We start from the raw sequence: 23,519 nt of genomic DNA, 5'->3' as shown, positions 1-23,519 counted from the left end.
AACACATGTGCTGCAGGCTGCAGAGTGAATCTCCAGCGGATTTCAGTCCATGCCCCACCAGTGTCCGTCTGTATTCTTAATCCGCTTTAAAGGTTTTTATGACAGCTGTAAAATCTACTGTGTTTTTTACGGATCTGCCCAAATTGTAAATCACTGAAACATCTCTTAACATACTATCAATGTATAAACAGAACAAATGCCAGTAATGTCTTTTTATCTACATGAAATTAAACTTTAATGCATTTTATTGATGGAAGTCAGTGTTGTTTACACAAGCAGGAAATAAAAACATTTGCTCATTCCTCTAGCAGATGTGATTCTTCTGGAATGCACTGTATTTAGAAATAAATCTGACTCTTCACCACCAATCATCTGCAGCCGGATACTGCTCCCTGACATGCCTGCCTCACGTGTTGAGAGGAGCAGTTATCCACTGGCCTTGTCTCATGCCCTGAAACTTACATGTACGTTTAAAGGTTTAAATATTTTTTTCTTTGCTGATTAATCTTGACTTTTATCTAACTTGTAATTTATGTGACAAGAGGTCAGTGCAGAACTAGGGCACTCTTGTCCAGCCTCTTGCTCTAGGCCATTAGTGTCAAGTCTCGTGTGTTACACTTTGTTAGTCTTTTGATATCTGACAGCTCCTTTAACTGCAGTAACAGACTGTACCGTACAGTACACTACATAAAACATATGGAGTTGACGCTTTCCATTGGTTTTTGGGCAAGAATGACTATTTATAAATATTTAATGCATGCTGTATTTCTTAGGATTATGGTTGCAAGTCACTCTAAATCATTAATCATATCGCCAGGCCGTATTACGTCAGTTGGTCTCTAATAATGAGTACAAAGAAGGGGGTCACAAGAGTGGGTCTTGTGACGGCTATAGGCTAGGCACTGAACTCACAACCTTCTGCTGTAAGGGTGGAACTTTGCTACATTATTTATATGTATTATACGTGAGTAACTAGCATGGAAAAGGAGTTATTGGACAATTAAGCACAAACATCTTTAGGTTTTTAGGGGTAATATGCCCTTGGACAAAGATTTATTTCAATAGCATGCGTAAGTTATTCTATTATACATCAACAAACTATGCATAATATGCATTTATCAGTATATAATCTTTTAAAGTAAAACATTTACAGTAACTGTGAATGAACTGAAAATGTACAGTGCAGTCCAAAAGTACTTGGACATCGACACAATTTTTGGCTTCGCACTCCCACATATTGGTTATGAAACTATGAATATCAGCTTAAAGTGCAGACTGTCTTCTTTAATTTTAATGTATTTACACCCATGTCAGATGAGATATGTAGGAAATACAAGCATTCTTATGCTTAGTCCCCATATTTAAATATACCATAATATTTGGGACAATGACAGGTGCTTATGAATAGTTTTGTGTGGTGCTTTAATGCAGGTATAAGTCAGTTATCATCCGGTCTTGATTCTGGGCCTTTGGAGTCTATTATTGTGTTTGTCAACACAAGGAACTGAGATGTGCCAGTGGAAGTCAATGAAGCCTGAGTCTGAGAAATAAAAAGTCCAAGATTTAAGCCAAATCTTAGGCTTACCAAAGTAAACTGTTAGAAACATCATTATGAAGAAAGAAGAACACTGGTTCAATAATCACAAAGACCTCTACAGTCGACCAAATTATTCTCACCATAATGAAGAAAACGCCCCCTGTCGTCTGACAGATCAGAAAAGCTGTTCTGGAGTCAGGCATGGATGTGTCAGTGACCTCTGTCCCCAGATGACTTGGCAAACAGAACTACAGGCTACACTGCAAGATGCAAACCACTAGTTAGCCTCAAATAAAGGATTGCCGGGTTACAATTACTAAGAAGCGTTGTGTGAAAAGGTCTGCAGGCTTTATTATTTTTATTTTTATTTTTTTTTGCAATATTTTGTCATGTGACTGTCCAAAAACGTATGGACTGCACTGTAGCTAGCTACTGTGTGTGTATACCATTTCAGAAAATGAACATAAATAAACTATATCAAAATATAAATAATGTGTTTAAGCTGTTTGGGGGCTTTATAAATGTGTGGTGTAAGAATAGTTTTTTCGCTAGTAAAGAGGGCGAAGAGCCCTTTTTCTAATTAGCCTATTGGACTGATTAGAACATGGTTTCCCCTCCCTCTGCAACCCCTTTCCCTTTAAGGAGCTGCTTTCACTGTATTGGAAGTGGGAATGGGCAGGGACGAAAATTACGGAGGAAAACTGCAAGGTTCGTCCCAAAGTCTGACGTAAAGAGTCGCTTTAATACGTCTGTAAGGTCCAGCAGTGTGACTGTCAAGTTTGAGAATGCTGCAAGCTCCTGGGAAAGTGGGAAGTTTTGTTTCTACAAGGATCTAATTCTCGGTTCAATGAATTTATTATTGAGATGTAGTAATGAGGTGGCTTCTGTTGTGGATTCTAACAGTCGCCAGTATTCATCAGGTGAGTCGACTGCATTGATTAATTTGTTTCTGTTATTTTTTAGCTTGTTTTCATTGTATGATGTGATTCCGAAAAAGAAAAAAATATAAGACAAATCGCACATTCCGTTATACCCTATTTGAACGAGGGCAGCGGAGACAACAGACGGACAGCTTAAAATTTCATTTTAGACAATATTCGGTGCTGATGCACCCTGGCTTGTATCTTGAGGGTTACGCGCCTCTTTCCATTCAGCTGAGCGGTTGTGTATGCTGAGGGGAAAGGGGCGGGGGTATAGCTGGAGAGTCCTGAAAGAGCAATGACCAAAGGATCATATCCACTCGGTACAGTGTCAATAGGCTTTAATCTTCTACTTACCTCTGTTTTTTGTGTTATTTTTCTCGGTTAAGATTCTTGCAAAGATAAATGCATTGCGCCCTAAAATGTGCTATGTAAAAATGACGCTATGATGATGACCCTATGATCGTTATGTATTGACCGACTTGGTGACCGACAAAATATGTTGGTATCGCACGGAAGGTGACAGAATTAGACTACTGCACAAATAAATGTGATTTGCTGCATATTCACAGATGCCATAACTTCCCCAATCATAGCCCTGTACTCAAGGACAGTACAAAGCAACAAAGCACATTGGTGAAATAAAAGAAACTGATGCATAATCACATTCATATCATAATTCTGGCACCTGCCAGGTAATAGACCGTCACCACCTGAACTGGACATTTGCAGTGGAATAACCTCTCTCTTGTCAAGCTCATAACCTGAGGTACTATGGCACAGTGTGTCAAATTAAAGACAAACTAACATGACATGAGTTGTGTTTAAGATGTCACCTTTTAGGTACTTTGTCCATTTTCCATGACTGGTGAGGGCCTACTTCCGGGACATTGTTAAATATATAACAAATTACCCACCCCTTCCATTGCAGCAGATAGTTGTACTAAAAGGATCATTGGAAAATGATTGATCAAAAAATCTGATGAATGCCCAAACAACAACTAATGAGAGATAATTGTTTTCTATTGTTACATAATACTTGTTTGTAATTTCAACTGCTGAAATGGTCAGAGCCGAACATGTAAAATTGCTTATTTGACATTTGATTTACTATGAAAAGCTTATATTTCCCTCTGCACTCATGTGAAAGTATAACGTTTTGAGGGGATTGGGGGGCCATGCCTTTGTGTTTGGCTGGTGGGCCCTGTGTCAATATTCATAAAGGGAAGGGACTAGTTTAAAAAATATTCTTGTGTTTTTTTTACTGTTGCAGTATCTTTATTGGTTGTTATGCATGTCAGAAGTCTCCCCATAACAATAACTCCTGATGTAGTTAGTGACAGTCATCCGAAGGCTGTTCCAGAGTACCCCTTCCCTCAGCTGTCGTATGGCATACATTTTTTTCTTGTCTAGCATAAGCAGAAACCAGTTCATTACAACACGACAGCAAATGAAAGAAAGCCAATATCTACTGGCCTCACATAGATAATCAAATTCTAGACAGCAATTCACAGGGGACCTGTCCGGCCTGATAGTGGTTGGTGAAATTATGAAGATGTTAAAACCAAAAAAAAGGAATGCTCTCTCTGTCCATTTTCTTATGCTGACCTCTGGTGGTTAACTGGGACACTGTCTGCCTTCAGGGATTTAATAATGTTTGCATGGGTGAATGCTCCGATTCCTTCGATGGCGTATGTCCTTTTCTCAGCTGAGAGATGGTAGTTGTTTTATGCTGGTAGCCCATAATGCAGAAACTCGGAATAAGGGTACAACAGCAGTGCAAAACCTACGAGTCAAACATACAGCTACCTGGAAACAAGGCTGGTTCTCTTGCCAGAAGCCAGGCTCCTTTGCCACTGATGTATCACAGACAATGAGGTACTTAAGTACTGTCACATAACAATGTTCTTTGCACATACAATTCATACATTAATGAATAATCCAAAAATGTTGAAAGTTATTGTCGCATACCAAGGTATGGCGAGAAAAATGAAGTTATAAAGAATACAATGCAGTACAGGCTACTGTAGCAGTATCATATCATCTTCCATTTTATCAATGCTATGCTGATTTACTGTTATGTATGAATTTAAGAACTGCTAAGCCAGTAGAGGTGGCCTGTAGCATAGTGGTTAAGGTACATTACTGGGACCCACAAGGTCTGTGGTTCGATCCTAGGCCACTGTAGCCACAATGCGATCCACACAGCCGTTGGGCCCTTGAGCAAGGCTCTTAACCCTGCATTGCTCCAGGGGAGGATTGTCTCCTGCTTAGTCTAATGAACTGTAAGTCGCTTTGGATAAAAGCGTCAGCCAAATGACATGTAATATAATGTAAAAAGGTTGATAGTAATCATTTTCAAATATGTCCAAATTTATTGGCACACACGTTTCCACAAAGAATATTGGGTTCATATATTGAATAAGTGCATCCAGTAGTAACAGTAAGTTTTATCTGGAGGCAAGTTGCTCTCTGGCAGCAATTATTTGGTTTATTTGTGTTTGTGAGCACTGTATCAAACATACTTACTCCCAGTGAGCACATTATCAGGTATTTATTAGACCAGATTATTTTTTAGACTTATTGGTCTAGAATGGAGGGAATTTGCACAATTCTCTGCAAACTGTAGGAACTAGAGGCACAAACAATCATTCTAAGGTCAAAGTCACTTAGATCACATTTCTTCCCAATTCTGACATTTGGTCTGAACAACATCTGAACCTCTTGACCACATCTGCATGTGTTATGCTGTTAGTTGCTGCCACATGATTGGCTGATTAAATATTTACAAGCATTGACAGGCTGGTGTACAGGTCTACCTAATACATCTCTCACTGAGTGTATACTGGTAGTGCAAACAGGCAAGATTGTTGCAGCATTTTGCCGATACAATTTAAAACCAAAAATTACATATGAGAATAGTTTGGGAAATGCAATTGTTTGGGTAATTAATTACCATTCTTAGAATGAGGTGAATAGGGTGATATGTGAAGAATCCGATTATAGTGGATAATGAAACATATGGTTACATATTTGCCAGATCTGAAGCTCTTGCTTTAGTGCATTGCGATTTATGCTGTGTTGCTCTAATATTGTAAGTAGAAAATAAGACCTTGATTAATCATAATATGATTGGGACTGTTGTCATAATATTACAGCTTTATTAAAGTAAATGCATTAATAACTTGCCACAAATGGTAATTTTTTCTTCAGAAAATGGACTTAAGAGGAATTTCAAATGTGCGCAGAAAAGTACCTTAAAGAGGGTGATCCTGCATGCTTTCTCTTGGCATCTTTGCCAGCATGCTCAAATAGTCACTTGCTACCTCTCAAAGTTTGTTGCTGAAAACACTCTCAAATGATTTGATTCCTATGTCTTTCTTATCCTGCATTGTCTTACAGTGTGATATTTAAAATTTACAGTGGCTTCAGAAAGTATTCATACTTCACTATTTTTCTTTTGTGCACAGATTTAATTTTAAATGGATAAAATAGTGAAAACATGTTTGACATGACAGAGAATGCTTGATATTATTGTTAGTTTTGGAACTATTAGAAACTTTTAAGAGGCTCTAGTTTTTGCTTCTCCAGACTAAACAAAAAACACTTCCACAGAGCCTAGAAAAACACCCCACACTATTTACTTTTAAAGGGTTACAGCGTATAGGAGGTTGACAGGAAAATGCAGAAATTAGAAGAAATATTTAGATTTCTGTGAAGACTGAACTGACGAGCAGGATAGATAAACTGAACTTTCTGACCCCTGAAATAGTTCAGCATGTGTGCTGCGGTCTCAACATAAGCTTCTGAGTCCATGGGAACAGTTTGCAGGAGCGGCTGCAGAACACAGATGGAGTTGGGGTTCCTCGAAAGGGCCAAGCGCGTGTCACTTCCGTGGAACACACACGACCATTACACCACTGCAGAATACACAGGGCTTCTGTCAGACATGGAATGCAGAACAGAATGTTCCAGAAGGCCACAGCTGTGAAGTCTTTCTTTTTTTCTTTCTTCTTGCTCCTGTGTGCATCCGTTCACGAGCACAGCATATATTCATTATCTTTTTATGTTAATATCTCTTTCCTAGGTACACCATGAGATTTGAGATCAGGAAATGAAAGATCCTATATAAATACAACCTATATTTAGTCTCTTAAAGACAGATCGAGTGGTCGGATAGGTTAAAAAGGCATGGTTAACTGGGTCCCAAAATGATGATGTAAGAAAAATGGAATAGGATATGACCAGATCATGCACCTCATATCCTTGGATTCACAAAATGCTTGTAGCACTAAGAACTGAAAATGGATGCCCATGTTCCCCTTTTAGATTTTTGACTTGATTCTCTGACTTTCTCTTTTTAATGAAATATTTACTGAACACCACCACCTGTGTCTAGTTCTGCATGTGTAGTCTCACCTCCACAGGACAGGCTGTTGTAGTGTGCTAATCCTCCGGAACTTGTTTTCAGGGAAGTAAAAACAGGAAGGCGTTAGGGACCGAGATAAGAATTCTCAACTGGGATTAGTGGAAACTTAATCGATTGAATTGTCAAAGTTCATTTCAAGAACTAATAAAAGCTTCTGGAGGTGCAGAGCTCATTAGTGAAATCAGCTGGCTATTTGACTGCATGTTTTATATTCCTTACTGGCCTGCATTGCCAACACATCCACCATGAATGTAGTCAAATGGGTGACAAATTTTCAAATCGTTTTTGATGCTGCTTTGTATATTAGATCCCTCCGCATTGCACCAGCTGAACTATACAATACGTTACTTTGTGAATATTATGAATATCCTAAGATAACAGCAATAACTGTATCAAGCAGAGCCTTTCAGAGCCTATCCACTGAAGAAAAGCTTGTCTTTCAGGCTATGTCCCAGAACTCCACTGCCATGCCTCCCGCTGTCACCGCAGTGGACCCTTATAACCGCACGCAGTACTGCAAGTGGCCCTGCAAGTGCCCCAAGAGCCCGCCAGACTGTCCGCTGGGGGTCAGCCTCATGATGGACGGCTGCGACTGCTGCAAGGCCTGCGCCATGCAGGCGGGGGACACCTGCAACGAGGCGGACGTGTGCGACCACCACAAAGGCCTGTACTGCGACTACAGCGCGGACAAGCCGAGGTACGAGAAAGGAGTGTGTGCATGTAAGTCACCTCGCCTGTCTGTGGGGATACCTGCTGCACTGTCACATTTCACTCAGCTGACAGGACACCAGGAAGGGGTATATGTAACAAAGGACGCATCAAGAGGATGAAAAAATGTTAGTCGTTGAGCTTTGTTTTTGTGAAACACTGATTTAGCTACTCAGACACTGCTTTATTTGGAAATATTGTCAAACCTGAAATTCAGATTACTGCTTTCTGCAGTCTGTCTTGGCTGCCACCTACCTCTTCCTGGTGTGCTGTTGTCTTCGTGTCCGTGCAGACATGGTGGGCACAGGCTGCGAGCACAACGGGGTGATCTACCGGAACGGACAGAGCTTCCAGCCCAGCTGTAAATACCAGTGCCTGTGCGTGAGCGGAGCCATCGGCTGCGTGTCCCTGTGTGCAGACTCCCAGCCCCCGCGGGTGTGGTGCCCCTCGCCCAGGAGGGTGAAGCTGAGGGACCGCTGCTGTGAGCAGTGGATCTGTGACGAGCCCAGGAAGATCCGCAAGGCCATGCCCCGGCACGCCGTGGAAGGTGCCACCTCCCGCCTCTCTCTCTCTCATTCTCCAGCCAAAGAGGAGAGCCACAATCACAGCACAATCAAATTCATGAATGCAGTGGCAGTTAAGTGATTAGCTAGAGACTGGACTTGCTCAACATCCCGTAGATGGAATAATTAGATGCATTTGATGGGAATTAATCTGAAGTCAAGCACTCAATTTACTTCAATCATTGTTTATTATGTATACTGTACTGCTCAAGCCAAGCGTACTCTGGAACCCACTGAACCAACTAGCTTCTGTGCAGCATAAGTAATTATACAGATACCTGCCTTCTGCCTGTAGAAGCATCTAGAATATTCCCCAACATCTAATAAAATCCCAGTCCCAGAGTAACATAGTTGTCTGTAGCATCTGGCCAGGGAGGGTCTTAATCGTTCGTCAGGGAGCCACTCTGCTCAGTAGGATTCCTCTGGTTAGTCACAAGCCTTAAATATGCCTTTGTCACCTTCCTAGTCCTCCAGTGAAGTAGCTCCTGGCTTGGTTTACAAAGTGGAGGACTACGGTGACTACATGCCCGTGGGAGAATGCACATGAAAAACACCATGCAAAGTTTGAGTCAATGTATATTTCCAAGATAGCAGCTTATTCTCACTCTGTACGTTATTTGTTCTGTTTATGTGTTGGCACAGTTTCCGCGAGTGACAATGAAGTCTGGCACAAGAACTGCGTGACCCAGACTACGTCCTGGAGCCCCTGCTCTAAGACCTGTGACCGGGGGCTGTCCATGCGCATCTCCAATGACAACAGCCAGTGTGAAATGGTGAAGGAGACTCGTCTGTGCAACCTACGCCCCTGCGACATCGACATTACCAAGCACATCAAGGTGCAAGTCCTTTTCAGTCTTCTGTGGAAGTGTTCAACTGGGGTAGCATCTTCATGAGTTGTAATTATTTAAACATATGTATAACGGGTTAAAAAGCTACAGTATGACACGTCAGTATAAACACAATATATCTTTCTCTCTCTCAGCCAGGAAAGAAATGTCTGAATATTTACAGAGAGGAACAGAGCCAGAATTTCACCATATCCGGTTGTGTGAGTACCAGGCCGTACAGGCCAAAGTACTGCGGGGTCTGCACAGATGAACGCTGCTGCATCCCCTACAAGTCCAAGACCGTCCAGGTGGACTTCCGCTGCCCCAACGGAGCCCTGCTCTCCTGGCAGGTCATGTGGATCAACGCCTGCTTCTGCAACCTCAGCTGCCGCAACCCCAACAACATCTTCGCCGACCTGGAGCGTTACTATGACTACCCCGGGATTGTCAATTAAGACAAACTTGTTCTGCCCCGTGTTTCATTGACCCTAACTGCAATCCAAATAGATCCCTCAGTCCGTTTTCTCTCCCAAAGAGCTTTTTTTTTTACTTCAACTGATGATTGGTAGTTTAAAGTTCATGTCCTTTAAATTAGTTTCCTTTTAATTATTTTCTTTTGGAAAAAAAGGGTTGCACATCTGTCATCCGTAAAATATTATTTTTCCTATTGGAAATGAAATTAGATATATTACAATTCATTAAATTGTAATGAGCAGAAATAATGTTATGTTAATTGAAGTACAAAACAATTGTACTAGATTCATAACAAAAAAAGACTCACAGTTATGTTATAATTTGACTTTTTCTGTTGCAAAACCACGAAAAAACAAAAGATAATTTAAAAAAACCCCTAAAAATAAAGAATTACAACAAACAATAAATAAAATGAATGCATTGAAATATGGCCTTAGGTAGTGTCGTGTATATAATTTGAGTGGATAACAAACATGTTTTGGGACTCTCTAGTATCCCCAGTTAATGAGGTTGGACCATACAAGAGTGAAATTTCAGTTGTTCAGTACTAAAGTTGACTCAAGTGTCATTTTTGCACAAACCATTTGAGTTGCCAACTTCATGAATTCTGCTCACCAAGACGATATTTGACATGCTCATATATGTGGCTTTGTTCAGTTAGTGTAACATAAACATGCCTCTGACTGTCACCCACATTATTGGTATATTGGTGCTTAATCTCATATAGTACAGGAGACTCTTTAGGAAAACAATGCTGGGTAGTTATTTGCGTAATTTGCTGGGTAGTTATTTTTGCCAGATATGCTCAGTGTAGATGTAATTGAGCTTATGATATGAAATTATTATATTAAATTGGAAATATATATATTTTAGATGAGATGAAGAACAGGGGTCAGATTTAGATTGGGTCCCTTGTCAGGTGCTGTATTCATAGGCCTCATCCCTGTGACACTTCAAGTCCTCAAGTGCTTAGTACTGCACCTTTATGTTTCTAGAGGTTGTATATACGTATTAACAAATGAATTTGATAGTATTTATTCACAATTAAAAATGATTATCAGTTTTTATTTTGTCAGTTATTTTCTTGATGGCACAGGTTGCATACCTATATCGTGGGAAGAAATTCTAACCGGAATGATTATTTCAGAAGAATAATCAGGCAATATACACTCATACACATTCTGGAGCAAGTTATCCATTTTATTTTTTTCCAATCTGAGTCTTTACAGAGCAATGGTCCTGTAGTGCAAGTTAAAGAGCAATCAGTAAATTAATTAGCATTCAGAAATAACCCTGTTTCTGTACGATCATTGGTTTAGTTTGCTCTGTTAAAATAGTGCAGTGGGACATTAAGTGCACATATAAATGACAGAACAATGGCACTTTTTGTTCTGCTGCATAGTATAGAAAACTAGGATTTATAACAATGGCTCAAGCAATAACACTGCCTGAAGTAATATATAATCATTAGTATTGCTAGAAGTAGGTACTATAATTTGCAATTTCAACACAATTACAAAACAAGCTTAACAATACAGTTTTTGTATTTTTATTTTTGACACAATAAGCTTTAATGCTTTACTGAAAAAGTTAAATAACTTTTTTAAATAACTCAAATACAATGAGTATAATCAGTTCAGTAAGGTACTGATCTAAAAAGCATCAGGTTTAAAAACAATATTAACAGCAATCTAAAGCACATGTTATCATAGTCCCACATTTAAAATCTCAAAACTACTTCAATCCTGCGAGTTTAATGAGAAGCAGTTGCCGTTATTTTGAGAAATCCTTTAAGCACACTTAAAATGCATCCGGCCACTCACATCACACACTCTGTACAAAACTCTGCTGCTAAAACGGCAGACTGTCAGGACACACATTTTTAAACCATGAGCTTGTGCAGAATTAGAGAAAGCAAAGCAACGCCAGCAGTGGACACTGAGACAAGCGGACAAAGTGCAGAAGCAGAGAAACAGGTTTTAAAGAAAGAGAGAGCTCTCCAGCCTGTACTGATTTCCACTCCCCAAGCCCATCTATACCAGGACTGCTCTAGCAGAAGGGACATGTTGCTCAATTTTCAAGCATATACATATCATATGTATATATACAGAGTATAAAATGGTATAATTAACTGTCTGTGCTGTAAAATGCTGGTCATAAGCTGGTCTAGCTGGGTATGAGCTGGTCAACCAGCATGGCCAAACTGCTCATAAAGCTGGTATAGCTGGTTATGAGCTGGTCAATCAGTAATGCTAGGTTGTCTTGACCAGCTACCAGCGGTTTCAAAACCTAGCTGGAGCCGTTTCAGCAGGGGTGACAATGAGGGCCTCTTCCGTTGCGTGGGACGGGAGAGGTTAGGGACTCTCACGGGTCAGTACAGGCAGGGGTCTGGGCTTTAGCAGGACACCTCGCTGGGCCGCAGGGTCTGCTCCAGGGCCAGGTTGCTGGCGCTCTCCATGGAGACGTCGGTGTGGGAGCGGCCCCGCTGGCCCTGGCCCCTGCCGCCCTCGTAGCGGCCGCGGCTCCCGGTGGACGCCATGCTGGAGTCCGAGGCCGTGCGTGAGCGCACCAGTCTGGTCATGCTGACGGCGGCCACTGAGAGAGAGGGAGCATCACTGTGAACCAGCACGAAGACACCCTTCCACCAGGTATGCGCTTTCATTCTCATATACACACATACCTCATAACCTGCCACATAACAGTCTGAAATGTAATTGACTTAACTTTTAAAACATTCAGTAAAAACCTTTCCCCCTTCCCTCTGGCAAACACACTGAAATGGCTGGAGGAGCTTTCAGATAGGGACACTGGATTGACTGATTGTCAAGTTCAGAGAACGATCTGAAAAGGTGTTAAGGTGTTCCGATCACATATCACAACAAAGGAAAGTTGTTTCAGGTGTTTTTAAAAGACTAACGCTGCCATCTTCTGATATTGTTAGCTGTGGCTTGCCAGCAGTGTCTCCTCCTGGGCTTCAGTAACATAGCAATGATGCTGCTCTAAAACCTTGGCAAATTACCCACTTGGCCCACAGACCAGGTTGAGTTTCAATCTGATGTTTAGAATCGGCCTTCATGACCCAGCCCTGCAGTGTTGTGCCAAGGAACCAATCAGCTCTCATAGGGTGGTCGTAATTCATGAAATTAAAGCAGTTGCCAAGAGCAGAATGTAGTTGTGAACCTCAAATTCAAGCAATTGGGTAATGAAATGAGGCCAAGTGGGTCACAGATTTGCCTGACAGGGACAGTGCATAGAGAAAAGTCCAATCATGGACTTACTGTAGCCCAAGCCCTGGATGAAGTACTTGAAGGCCTCTGTCAGTTTTCCAGGCTGTTGAGAGACAAAAGAAGAGATATGGATGTGAGCCATTTCTTCTTGGTGAAAGCTAATTCCGCAATCAAACTGTTTGCATCTTATAAAGACAAATAAATGCTGCTCCAACAATATTCATCAATATTCATTGATAACCATGATAATACAGGCTTCAAATAAACTGGGCAGCTGATAGAAAACAGCTAATTGCCACTTTAGATGATAAATATTCACCCTTAGGGATCACTAGTTGGGTATCCAATGCCTGTTAATCCCCAGACCACCACTAGTAAACTGGATAAAGGAGTGTCAGGAGCTGGATGTAAAACTGGCAAACGTGTTGGTAATGAGCTTAGCTGAGACCATAGAGACCATATGTCTCCAGGTTATCCTTGTTGGCAGGTGTGCGGGATTTAGAGTCACAAGGAGTGTTTACGCACCTGATCCACCTGTGGAAGGCCTCCGCAGTCTGCCATCTGTACAGAGACAGTTGTGTAAGGGCTTCATGCTAATGCTCTACTGACACAATTTCAACAACACCTTCTGTTCCTTCATAATAACTCAATCAGTGTCTTACCCAGCATGCTATTTTTCAACTTCATAATGTCTTTGTGTGTGCGTAATGGAATTTCACGCACTAGGTTAACCTCCGACCTTAACATCTGAACTCAGTAGGGAATGCACTACATGTAGCACGGCGTGAGGTTGATCAGCTGCTGTTTCACATTATTAATACCTGTCCATCTGAAACCAAAAAAAGGGTATTGACAGACTACCTTGAGCAGTGTAGTTTTTGTGGGGTTCAGTTTGGAATTGCAGTCCACCTGTGGAGGGAATGGATTCTGATAAATAACATGGAAAAATCAAGCACGTGGCTCATTGTGTAAAGTCTGCTCATTATCTTGTAGTTTTTAGTTTCCCACTATGTTTCAGATACTTAACATTATGTGACAACGTGACTGTACATTAAAAAGTGTACAGTGATACTTACATATATTTTTATTTTAGTAGTGTTTAGTCTTATTGTTCTACGGTCTCAGGAGTGAGGAATAAGGCTGTTTTAGCTCTGAAGCAGTCTGAGCAGATTGGCCATTAAAATGAAGTAAGAAATAGTCACTAGATATTTCACTCTGGATGCCTGTAATCTAATGTAATGTGTATAAAATGAAATGATAAACTGAAGCATGAACTTACCACTGCATCAACTGCAGGTGAGCTGTCTCCTACCACCAGAAGAGCAGGGCATCTGGAAGAACCAAGAGAGTTTTGTGAATTCCTCATAACATCTAGAAAGTTGAGTATCAGAGTGTACACTGCTGAAACTACATGTACACATTAGTCTCTGACTTACTGCAGACTCTTCACGTTAACATTTCCTCCCTGGGCTGGTCGCACAATCTCCAGATCCCTGCGGCTGCAAAAAGGACAGTTAGAACCAGAGAACAACAATACTGGACCTGCTGTGACCACATCTAAAGTGTTTATGTGAGGCCTTACCTGTTGTAGGACCTGACGAAATGCTGAAGGTTGGTCTGGTTCATGTTGTTGGTGATGTGGTGACGGAAGGTCTGGATAACCTCGTGGTTGTTGTGGATCTCCTCCTGCAGAGAAACACACAGTTTTTGCATCACACACCAATTCTTGAGCGGGAGCCTGTAGAGGAACAGGAATGGTCTCAAGCTTCCCTTGTTGTGATTCCAACCTTCTTTATTCATTTACATTAGACTGCTAACATGCTAATCTCTCAAAGCCCAATAACAATTAAGTAGCCATTACAAGACTAAATGCTAAAGGCTGGCTCACCTTTCCAAACAGGTGTGTGATGACCATCTCAGGCAATGCTTGAGCCCAACCGGTGATCTGGGAAAAAACAGTGAAAATGCAGGTTTTAGTTCCAACTGATTACCAAACTCAGAATACTGATTTACTTGCACAAATGAAAATGCGCTTCATGCCACTGGCTGGTCCGGGTACCTTGTATGCAGCCCAGTCCATCCAGCCCTCAGCACAGGCGTTGATGTTGATCAGAACCAGGCCCTCCACCAGGTCCGGGTGGTGCAGCTGTAATCAACACAACACAGCGGTGATGAAGAGCTCCCCCCGAAGGCCAACTAGAGCACTTCAACACTGGAGCAGAGCAAGGCACTCAATGGACACCAATGTTAAAGTGAATCAATCTTCTAGTCATTGCTTTCCATGCAGGGAACCATTATGCTCCAAATAGCTGTGAATTATTACTATGGCATAATAGAGTTAAACCATGCTGTTATGATTATATATTATAATAACCACAGTGGTTTTAAAGGTGCTCTCACCACTGTGTCTAGTAACCACTGTATTCATTTATACAGTTAGTGCCTGCATTCAAAATGTTATATGAGTGACCACAGTGGTTTGACAGTTACAGTTACCACAAGACATGTTTCCTTGATGTGATGGCGTCAAAAGGCTCAAGCAGAAGAAACAGGTATGTGCACTATTAGAACATGTTCTTTTATCTCTCTAATTGCAGTATGTTAGCTCTTTGTGGAGTAAAGTGCAACTTCAGAATGTAGGGCAAATTCTCAAATCACTATCATCTTCTTGTCAAATAGCCATCACACTGATGCTATTTTGGGAAGTAACAGGTTGGAATTATTGTTCCTTCATGGGCTGCAAACCTGCATGGGGCTGTATGGAAATAATTAAATTGTGTCCTCGTTTTTCAAAGCTCTCAGGAGGACAGAGAAATGCGGCCTCGCAAATACAGTGACCAATTAAATTTCTCTACAGAGCAGCACAACCGCATGGCAACCAAAGAACATTCCTAGGACTTATACCGAGGCCGTCATATTAATCAGGCTTACGCGGCCAGTATCAGCGCGGCAGTATTTACTAAAAGGAATTTTACTGAACTTTAATCCTGCTTTAATCAAAGTTTCTCAACTCAGCACAAGGAGGAGGGGGTTGAACATTGTGACTCACAGCAAATTTAGCCAGCATGTAGGCCCCGGCACCGACCGCTACCCCGATGATGCTGCTCAGTCTGCGGAGAAACCAGACAGAGGTTCAGAAGATCTCAAAGGGCTGCGACTACTGAAATCTCTCTAATCACAACTTTCTGTACAACCTGGGCACTTACCCGAAATGCTTGAGGACCGACACGAGAGACTCGGACAGCTGGTCCATGGAGGGGTAGTTGTACCTGCAGCAAAAACCAACGTTACGTCAGGGCTTTATTCAGCCACCAACACAGAGCCAGCCAGAGCCAGCAAACAATTTCAACTGTTTATTGATAAAAATAACAAATATATGTAAGAGCACTCTGCAGTTAAAACTTAGACGACCAAAAAAAAAAAAAAAAGAAGCTTTGCTTTGTATTGTAATATTTTAACCATGTTATCCCTGTCATGTAAAGTGGATGGACACCCACACAGGGTGCTGTGTAGGTTATAACACTGGTTCGCCATGGGGGGTTAGATCTTGTAGAAGACTGACCCCGTGACCTCCACTGCTCCAGGGTGGGGGGTAAGGGGGTAAGGGGGTAAGGGGGTAAGGGGGTAAGGGGGGGCTCTCACCCTGTGGAGAGGCTGGCAGCACCCTCCTGCTGCCCTGGGGCATCCACGTGGCACACAGCGAAGTGACGCATGATCTCCTGCATGTCCTCATGGTTGAAGAGGGGGTTGAAGCAGGACTTGTCTGTGCACAGGACAACATGCACAAACAGCATGAGGAACAGTAACAGAAAGGTAGAAAGTAAGCACAGAGGATGTTTGACTTCAGAGAAACTGCACATTTATTTTACATTACACCTGAAAGGTACTGAACTCTAACATTCTGACAGGAAGAATTAAGTCTAAGTTGAATTGACTGAGAAGAGACGTACGGTTCAGTCCGATGTCGTGGAGGGTAAGGATGACAGGCCGGTTCCTCTTTGGGACCCCTTTCATGGTGCAGTGGAGCTTGCCATACTGGGTCTCCACATCGTGCTCCTGTGGGAGGAAAGCTCTGGTCAGGTGTGTGTTCTGAATGAGTGATATAATCATCCCAACCGTCACTATTCTCTACAAGCAGCCACTGTCAAGTGGACAATGTGCCATCTGCTTAAACTGATGTAACTGCAGTTAGTAAATTCCTTACACTAAATTCCTTACAAATGTGACACATTTGCTGAGTTCAGATGTTACCAAACTCATAATACATACATTTTAATAGAAATGCTCTGCTTAGTTAAGAGCAGATCACATACTTCATGAAGGTAATAACAAAATACACACATTAATGAAACAATTAGATTGCTCCATGAATAAAATAATCCAGAATATGTAATGCTGCTGTAATTTCAGTTGTGTTTATAGAGATAGATATTGCAGGTCCAGTTCTGATTTTATTTAAGTGCTTGTATGATTAGCAAAGCTGCCTTGATTTTATCTGACCTGCCGTCTGTCTATGATATTAATATCATGTGCTGCTGCCCAATTTCTCAGAAACACTGCGACAAACTGCAGTATTAGCATTTATGATAGATCATAGATGATAAATAGGATTAAAATACCATAGTAGAAGTCAGTTTTTGTCCAATAGAAGCCCATTGCAACATACAAAGACATTGTATGACAGCAACAGAGCACCAACATCAGCATGTCGACACTGTCCAAACCCACGGCATATCCAAAAGCTGAGGGATTTACATCATACAGTAAATAATACCGTAGGATGAACCACAGAGCCATTCCCAGCTTCAACAGAAAATCCACAAGAGCAATGCAGAGTCCCATACTCACGGTCACTTCAATCTCAAAGACAGAGTCCACTTCTGAGTCTTCCAGGACCATGTTTGTGCTTTCTGCTGTGGGTGTAGTGTGCGTCCGTAAAGATCTTCTGCTAAAGCTCTCCTGTGGGACTTATCTGGGACTGAGCTGAGGGCCTGATTTTATACTGCTGCGGTTAACTACCCTACTTAAGCTCCAAGCTCCCGTGATGCCCTGCAACCATCACCAGAAACCAAACTAGCCTAATTCTGCAGGAGGAGATCCGCAAATGGGATCAGTCCCCCTCTTCTGTTCAGGGAAATTATACAGTCAGCAGCTGCAGCTCATCACGTGCTCCATTCAGTAACAACCCGTTTGTGAATGAAATGGACAACGTATGAAATACACAACTGCAAAGGACACAAAATGGCTGGAACAGAGCTACAGATACATATCCCGATGGATGCCACATACAGGACTTATACTGGATTCCTGATACATGTCTTGTTACTGTGGTATAAATCAATGGAGAGTCCAAAAAGAAAACAAGGGAAAGGCATGAACTTCTGAGCAACGTGGGTAACGTTGATCAACCAAATGCAGTTCTTCATCAATAGATTAGGAATCTGGTAATAGTGGAAATATTTTTATTATCAATAATACTATTATTACAAGCTTGTTGTGTACAGCTGTTTAGACCTGGCCCTACACTTCAGAGGACCCTGCCAGTCACTGCATAACTGAACTGCCTCAAAACAGCTTAGAATAGGGGCAGCTGATGCCAAAGGCTCCCTATTATCCAAGCATAAGAGGAAGGGTATGTTGGGAATGGATGGGGAAACACAAAAGGGGATGAATGCTCAGGTAACAGTCATCCACGACCCCTTACAGTCACTACATAATTACTAGTGTGAGTGACAAAGTGTGGATCATGACAACAAATCAAGGTTCCACGGGTGAATTTTCTTACAATCCCTTTCATCAATTCTCATAATTCAGTTTAAGTAACATGTCCATGCTGAGGAATCAGAATAGGCTACAGACTGTGTGTCCATTACACATAGAAAATAATCCACAGTATAGGACCACTGAGGATCTATACACTATAGGGCCATAACAAGAAGATACAGAGTAAATATATGAACCCTAATAAAAATACAGTCCGAGTGGCAAATGGTTAATGGTTGGCATTTATATAGCACCTTTATTCAAAGCGCTGTACAATTGATGCTTCTCATTCACCCATTCATGCACACACTCACACACCAACGGCGATTGGCTGCCATGCAAGGCACCGACCAGCTCGTCAGGAGCATTTGGGGGTTAGGGACACTTCGACACAGCCCGGGCGGGGGATCGAACCGGCAACCCTCCAACTGCCAGACGACTGCTCTTACCGCCTGAGCCATGTCGCAAACACACAGCTTGCAGTAAGCTTCCGAGAGTGCGACGTTGTTGTCAAAACCTTGTCACGCCTCCAGCTGCACTAATCCACTTTAATGAAGGATGGCGTCTACGTGCGGCATGTGTTTCTGCAGCACAAATCAGCTCGGGCAGATGGCGTTTCCAGCAGGACCACGTCACGGCTCAGGCCAACAGCAGGTCTCCAGCCTTTCACACGCCCTCGTTTAAGGTTAGGGACTGAAAACTGTCTGATAGGATGAGCGTGCAGCGCCAATCTGTTCACAAATTGCACAGATTTAGCCGCTGTGAGCGAGCTGGTCTCTGGTCCCTTCCTTCCGCCCTCAAGGGGAGGTTAAGAGGAGGACAGGGAGCACACCTGTGTGCTTTCCCACGTTTCATCACATAATCAGTGTGCATTTCAGGTCAAAAAGATATTGTTTTGAGATGCTGCTGACATGTACTGCGTGGCATTTCCATACAGCCGGGCGTGACCCATGACTGAGAGTCATTAATGTGAAGGACCAGTCTCTGACTCATGGAATCATAGGTGTTGTCCAAGGTCCTGAAGTAAAGTGGATAAATCTCCTTTTTCCCCCGTTGCATTTTCAGTTAAACTTGTTTTGACTTCCAGTCTGAGGAGTACCAATAACCGTTACTGCTGGTTTAGGTTCAGGTCCCATATGGGGTATAGTACTAATACAGAATTACAGCACGATATACAGCACAGCAGATAGATCATATGTAAAACGGTTACTAAAGTTAAAGGCCCACACGCAGTTTTCATGTTTCATATCATCTTGGAGCTTTAGATTTGTGTTCCATACTTTTACTCCACACAATGCTTTAGAGCCCTTTCTCTGTTCTGCTTGCCATTTGCAGACATACATGCAACTGCCAGAATTGAAAGATTTGTGTCCTGCTGTAGTGTTTATACCAGGCTTACATAGTGTTTATACAAGCCCAGCATGTAGAATTTAGCACAATTCATGATTACTTGGAAAACTGCATGATTGCCTTACCACTAGCTGTTGAACAGACTCCATCAGCCCCTGGAATAATACAAAAAACAATACAATGAGTTACATAAACCTACAGAGTGCTTTTATTAACACACAAAAGCTATTTTAATCGCATTACCATTATTAATGCAAGCATGAAGCTTAGCTTCTGCCAAGTTTACTTTCTGCCCACTTTGAGCTACCAAAAAGAACAACTGATTCATACTCAATCACTGTCAGTTTACAACCTGAGCAGACTTTATACAGTATAAGAGAAACTTTAAAAACCGTTTACAGTTTAAGATGTGATTTTAATGGAATGATCCTGAGTACAGCAGATGTGCCATGGGTCAGCCAGGCTTACAGCTCTGCAGGTGTGATTGCGTGGCTCTTTGCCAAGCCTGTGACCCGTCAAGAAGCTTAATAGCAGTATGGACCGCTGCATCACCCCCTCACTTTATGACCTGCTCTCACCTTCAGCATCTGTGCAGTGTACAATATGTATGTTGTCATACAGTAAAATACTCAGTGCTAAATCAACTCAACAAGTGTACAGTGCGGTCTCAATTGAACTCAAAATACTCTTAAGAGTTTAATTAACATAGGACATTTTACTGTGTACTGTCATAATAGTAGTAATGATAATAAAATGTATTATAATAATAATAATAATAATAATAATAATGTTTATAAACTAAACTCAAATGTATGACCAACTCCGCATGTAATAGCACATCACATAAATACCAAGAGTCTGTATTGCAGAGGCAATGGCTGACGCTCTTGCAGTACGTCATACGTCTGGCATTAAAAGAAAGGATAACACGTCAGAAGACCCTCAGCGTGAAATTACAAATTTCCTAGAAAGGCAATATGATGATTTCCTCATACAGTTTGAACAGTGTACTGATATTTCAGAACCTGGTTAGCCCTCGAGCAATGCTATTAATGCAATTCACCTGTGGCAATGAATTTAGGCTACCTGCCATGTTGTATTTTCATAAAGCATAGTTGTAATACCATACCCTCGGTTAGGCTTGAGTAAAACAAGATCAGCTATCCCCTGAGATTTAAAGCATCCAAACACTGCGACCCCTTTAAATGAATTAAAAGCTTTTCTTGGCCTCAGAAATGGAAAGAGATTCTGGAACAATCAGAGATCCCCGATTTCCTGTCATAGACTGCGTACTTCCTGTTATTCCAGAGAGTGAAGAGGGACAGTCCATGACCTCATAAGGTTTATGCCTTTGCTAAAGAAACTTCATGCTACAAGAACCCAATACATTCGAGCTAGGACTGCAGTTTTTAATTTAATTTATAATATCCATATAGCAGCTCTTAAATAAAAAGTTTCGTTTTTGCATGTGATCATTTTCTTTTCAAATTACAATTTCACATTGAAGGGAATTTATTATTTATCATTTTTAATTGTGATTTTCACATGTGAAAAGAAAATTGCACATGATTTTGTTTTTTGTAAGAGTGAATATTTCAGGAAGCTATACAAGTTACGTTTTCCAAAAGGTAGAGCTGCAGTGTGCCAGTGTGTATTTAGTCTACACTGGACACATGCTTAGAACAATACAATGCTGCCCATCTCACTGCTCTTTCTATGCATAATGCCACCGGAAAGATCCAAATAGCGATGCCATTTTGTGCATGTTAAACTAAATCTATTTTAGTGTATGAGTGGGGAAACGACCAATGGTCGCATTCACACTTTCATCTGAAAGAGAAAGCCACGGGTTGGGTGCAGAGCGGTTGGGATGTCTGTGCATGTAAATCACATTAAAATGACCAATGACTGCATTGTTCGAGCAGTTCTCTAAAGGTTACAACTCTGTCTTCCTGTACAGACAGCCTGGTGGTACTTTCCCCATTGCAGGAATTTACTGGGGGACATAAAGGGCTCGATTGTTTCCTCTGTTGGCACTTTGTGTGCTAGCTATAGTTCAAATTCAAGTTCATCGTTTTTGATCCTTTTTTCTTCTGGTATCCTTTTATCAATCCACCATATAATGTAGCCTACGTCCTTTTGAACATCCGTCTTTGCAGCACTACATTACATTATTTATAGCATATGTTTGTGCGCAGATTACATTTTAACATGTAATCAATGTATGCAGCTGCCCATTTAACATGCCTAATGGAATTCAGTACCTTGCGCAAACACACAATGCAGTACCCCAGTTGGGAACTAAACCCACGGGCTTGGAGTTACAAGCAAGTATGTTTATTGACAGCCATGGTATCTGGAACGATACGATGTTGGGTATGATTCAAAACATATTCATTGTCATCTGCAGCACCGCCCAAATGGCGGACACCCCAGTGCAAAACAAACATCTTCATCAGTGACAAAGCAGACTTTCTTGACGAAAAGTAGCTAGGAGTTAGCTATAAGGTCGTCAAAAAAACTACCATCATTTACCATGACCTAGAGCTATTCAAATATCGTTGCTACTCTAACTTCGCAAACAAATCACGATAGTAAGGACTAGGGTGGCGGTCATCCAAGATTGTGCTCCCTGGTTTCCCTGGCAACGTACTGAAGCGATCTGCAAGAGGTGATTTGCTTACTAACGGTCGAAATGTAGTATACTTGGGACTTAGCTAAATTAGCTAACATACCTATGGCCAAGTTGGTCCGATTTTCATAGCTAAGTTATAACGTTATAGTAAACTATGTGTTAGGTGTTTATTAACGTTCAAGTACTCTGACAGAGCATGTTGACTACTTTGTTCAGTTTGCAAGGCACGTCATGTTATTCAACGTTAGCTTGCTAAGTTAGCAACATAACTCAAAATTAGCCAGTTTAAGTGATTTGCATGCTTTCATTTAGCGATCAAACGTTACAGAAAGTAACGTTACATCCACTGTATTAGCGTCACAATGTGCTTAAACTTTTGTGCGGTTTACTCAGATTTACAAAAAACACAAAAAAAGCGTAGTGTGCATTTAAGTAACTAACGTTACATAAAATATACTACTGCTCACTTCACCTTAATGCGGTGAATAATAAAGCTAGCGATCTTACCTGTTCAGTCTGGGAAGAACGTCACAAAAAGCCCTTAACTGGAACACTGAAATCGGTTCTTCAAAACAAATCGCGTTCTCTCTGTGCCACTAGAACTTTCTTTACTTTTTATCTGCTTCTGTCGCGGGGGACGACCCAGCCCACTTTGTGCCTCTTCTATCCAGCTGTTTCTGTTGTGCAATAGCCCAGAGTGTTGTTTATTTCTTTGCTCTCGGTCCATCTGCAAGCGTTTGGATGAGAGAATCTTCCCCTGCTGTTGTTGTCTGTTCCAACAAACAGCTAAACAATATCAGGAATTTGGGATTTGCTCAATTTTTAAAATGTACTCATGGCAAGGGTGTGGAACGGGGAAAATGGAAATACGAGTATATGCCCTCATTTTCATGCTTTTCTGAACTTTTGTAAATTGTATAGAATTGTGAAAAAAATATATATTATGAACAAAATCAGTCAGTGGAGTATATGAAATTAATTTGCAGGACATTTTCAGGTTTTCAATACATTTGTATTTACTTTTGTGTTACTTTTGTGTTTGTATTATTTCTAATAATGCAATAATAATAATTATAATAATAATAA

General features: G+C 41.4%; 2 protein-coding genes across 3 annotated transcripts; one reads left to right on the top strand and one right to left on the bottom strand.

The window, feature by feature from the left end:
- The first annotated feature begins 2,281 nt into the window (after positions 1 to 2,281).
- On the top strand, positions 2,282 to 10,521 carry ccn4b (cellular communication network factor 4b). Its single transcript, XM_061241675.1, has 5 exons — positions 2,282 to 2,457; positions 7,330 to 7,606; positions 7,887 to 8,141; positions 8,800 to 8,993; positions 9,140 to 10,521. The coding sequence occupies exons 1-5, from the start codon at positions 2,410 to 2,412 to the stop codon at positions 9,437 to 9,439; spliced, it is 1,074 nt and encodes a 357-aa protein (XP_061097659.1). The 5' UTR covers positions 2,282 to 2,409; the 3' UTR covers positions 9,440 to 10,521.
- A 112-nt stretch (positions 10,522 to 10,633) lies between these two features.
- On the bottom strand, positions 10,634 to 23,162 carry ndrg1b (N-myc downstream regulated 1b). 2 transcript variants are annotated; one of them, XM_061241656.1, is made up of 15 exons: positions 22,941 to 23,162; positions 19,924 to 19,953; positions 16,636 to 16,741; positions 16,328 to 16,448; positions 15,892 to 15,954; positions 15,735 to 15,795; positions 14,745 to 14,831; positions 14,574 to 14,630; positions 14,268 to 14,371; positions 14,122 to 14,184; positions 13,965 to 14,016; positions 13,547 to 13,594; positions 13,211 to 13,246; positions 12,737 to 12,788; positions 10,634 to 12,053 (listed from the first exon to the last, which is right to left on the bottom strand). In XM_061241656.1, exons 2-15 carry the CDS (start codon positions 19,945 to 19,947, stop codon positions 11,854 to 11,856), a joined length of 1,074 nt encoding a protein of 357 aa, XP_061097640.1. In that variant the 5' UTR covers positions 19,948 to 19,953; positions 22,941 to 23,162; the 3' UTR covers positions 10,634 to 11,853. The 2 variants fall into 2 exon arrangements, with proteins under 2 accessions (XP_061097640.1, XP_061097649.1); XM_061241665.1 differs by lacking the exons at positions 19,924 to 19,953; positions 22,941 to 23,162 and adding an exon at positions 17,534 to 17,599.
- Between the last annotated feature and the right edge of the window lie 357 nt (positions 23,163 to 23,519).

This window comes from Conger conger, chromosome 1 (assembly GCF_963514075.1).
Source record: "Conger conger chromosome 1, fConCon1.1, whole genome shotgun sequence".
Taxonomy (NCBI): domain Eukaryota; kingdom Metazoa; phylum Chordata; class Actinopteri; order Anguilliformes; family Congridae; genus Conger; species Conger conger.
This window is presented reverse-complemented; position numbering and strand designations above follow the sequence as displayed.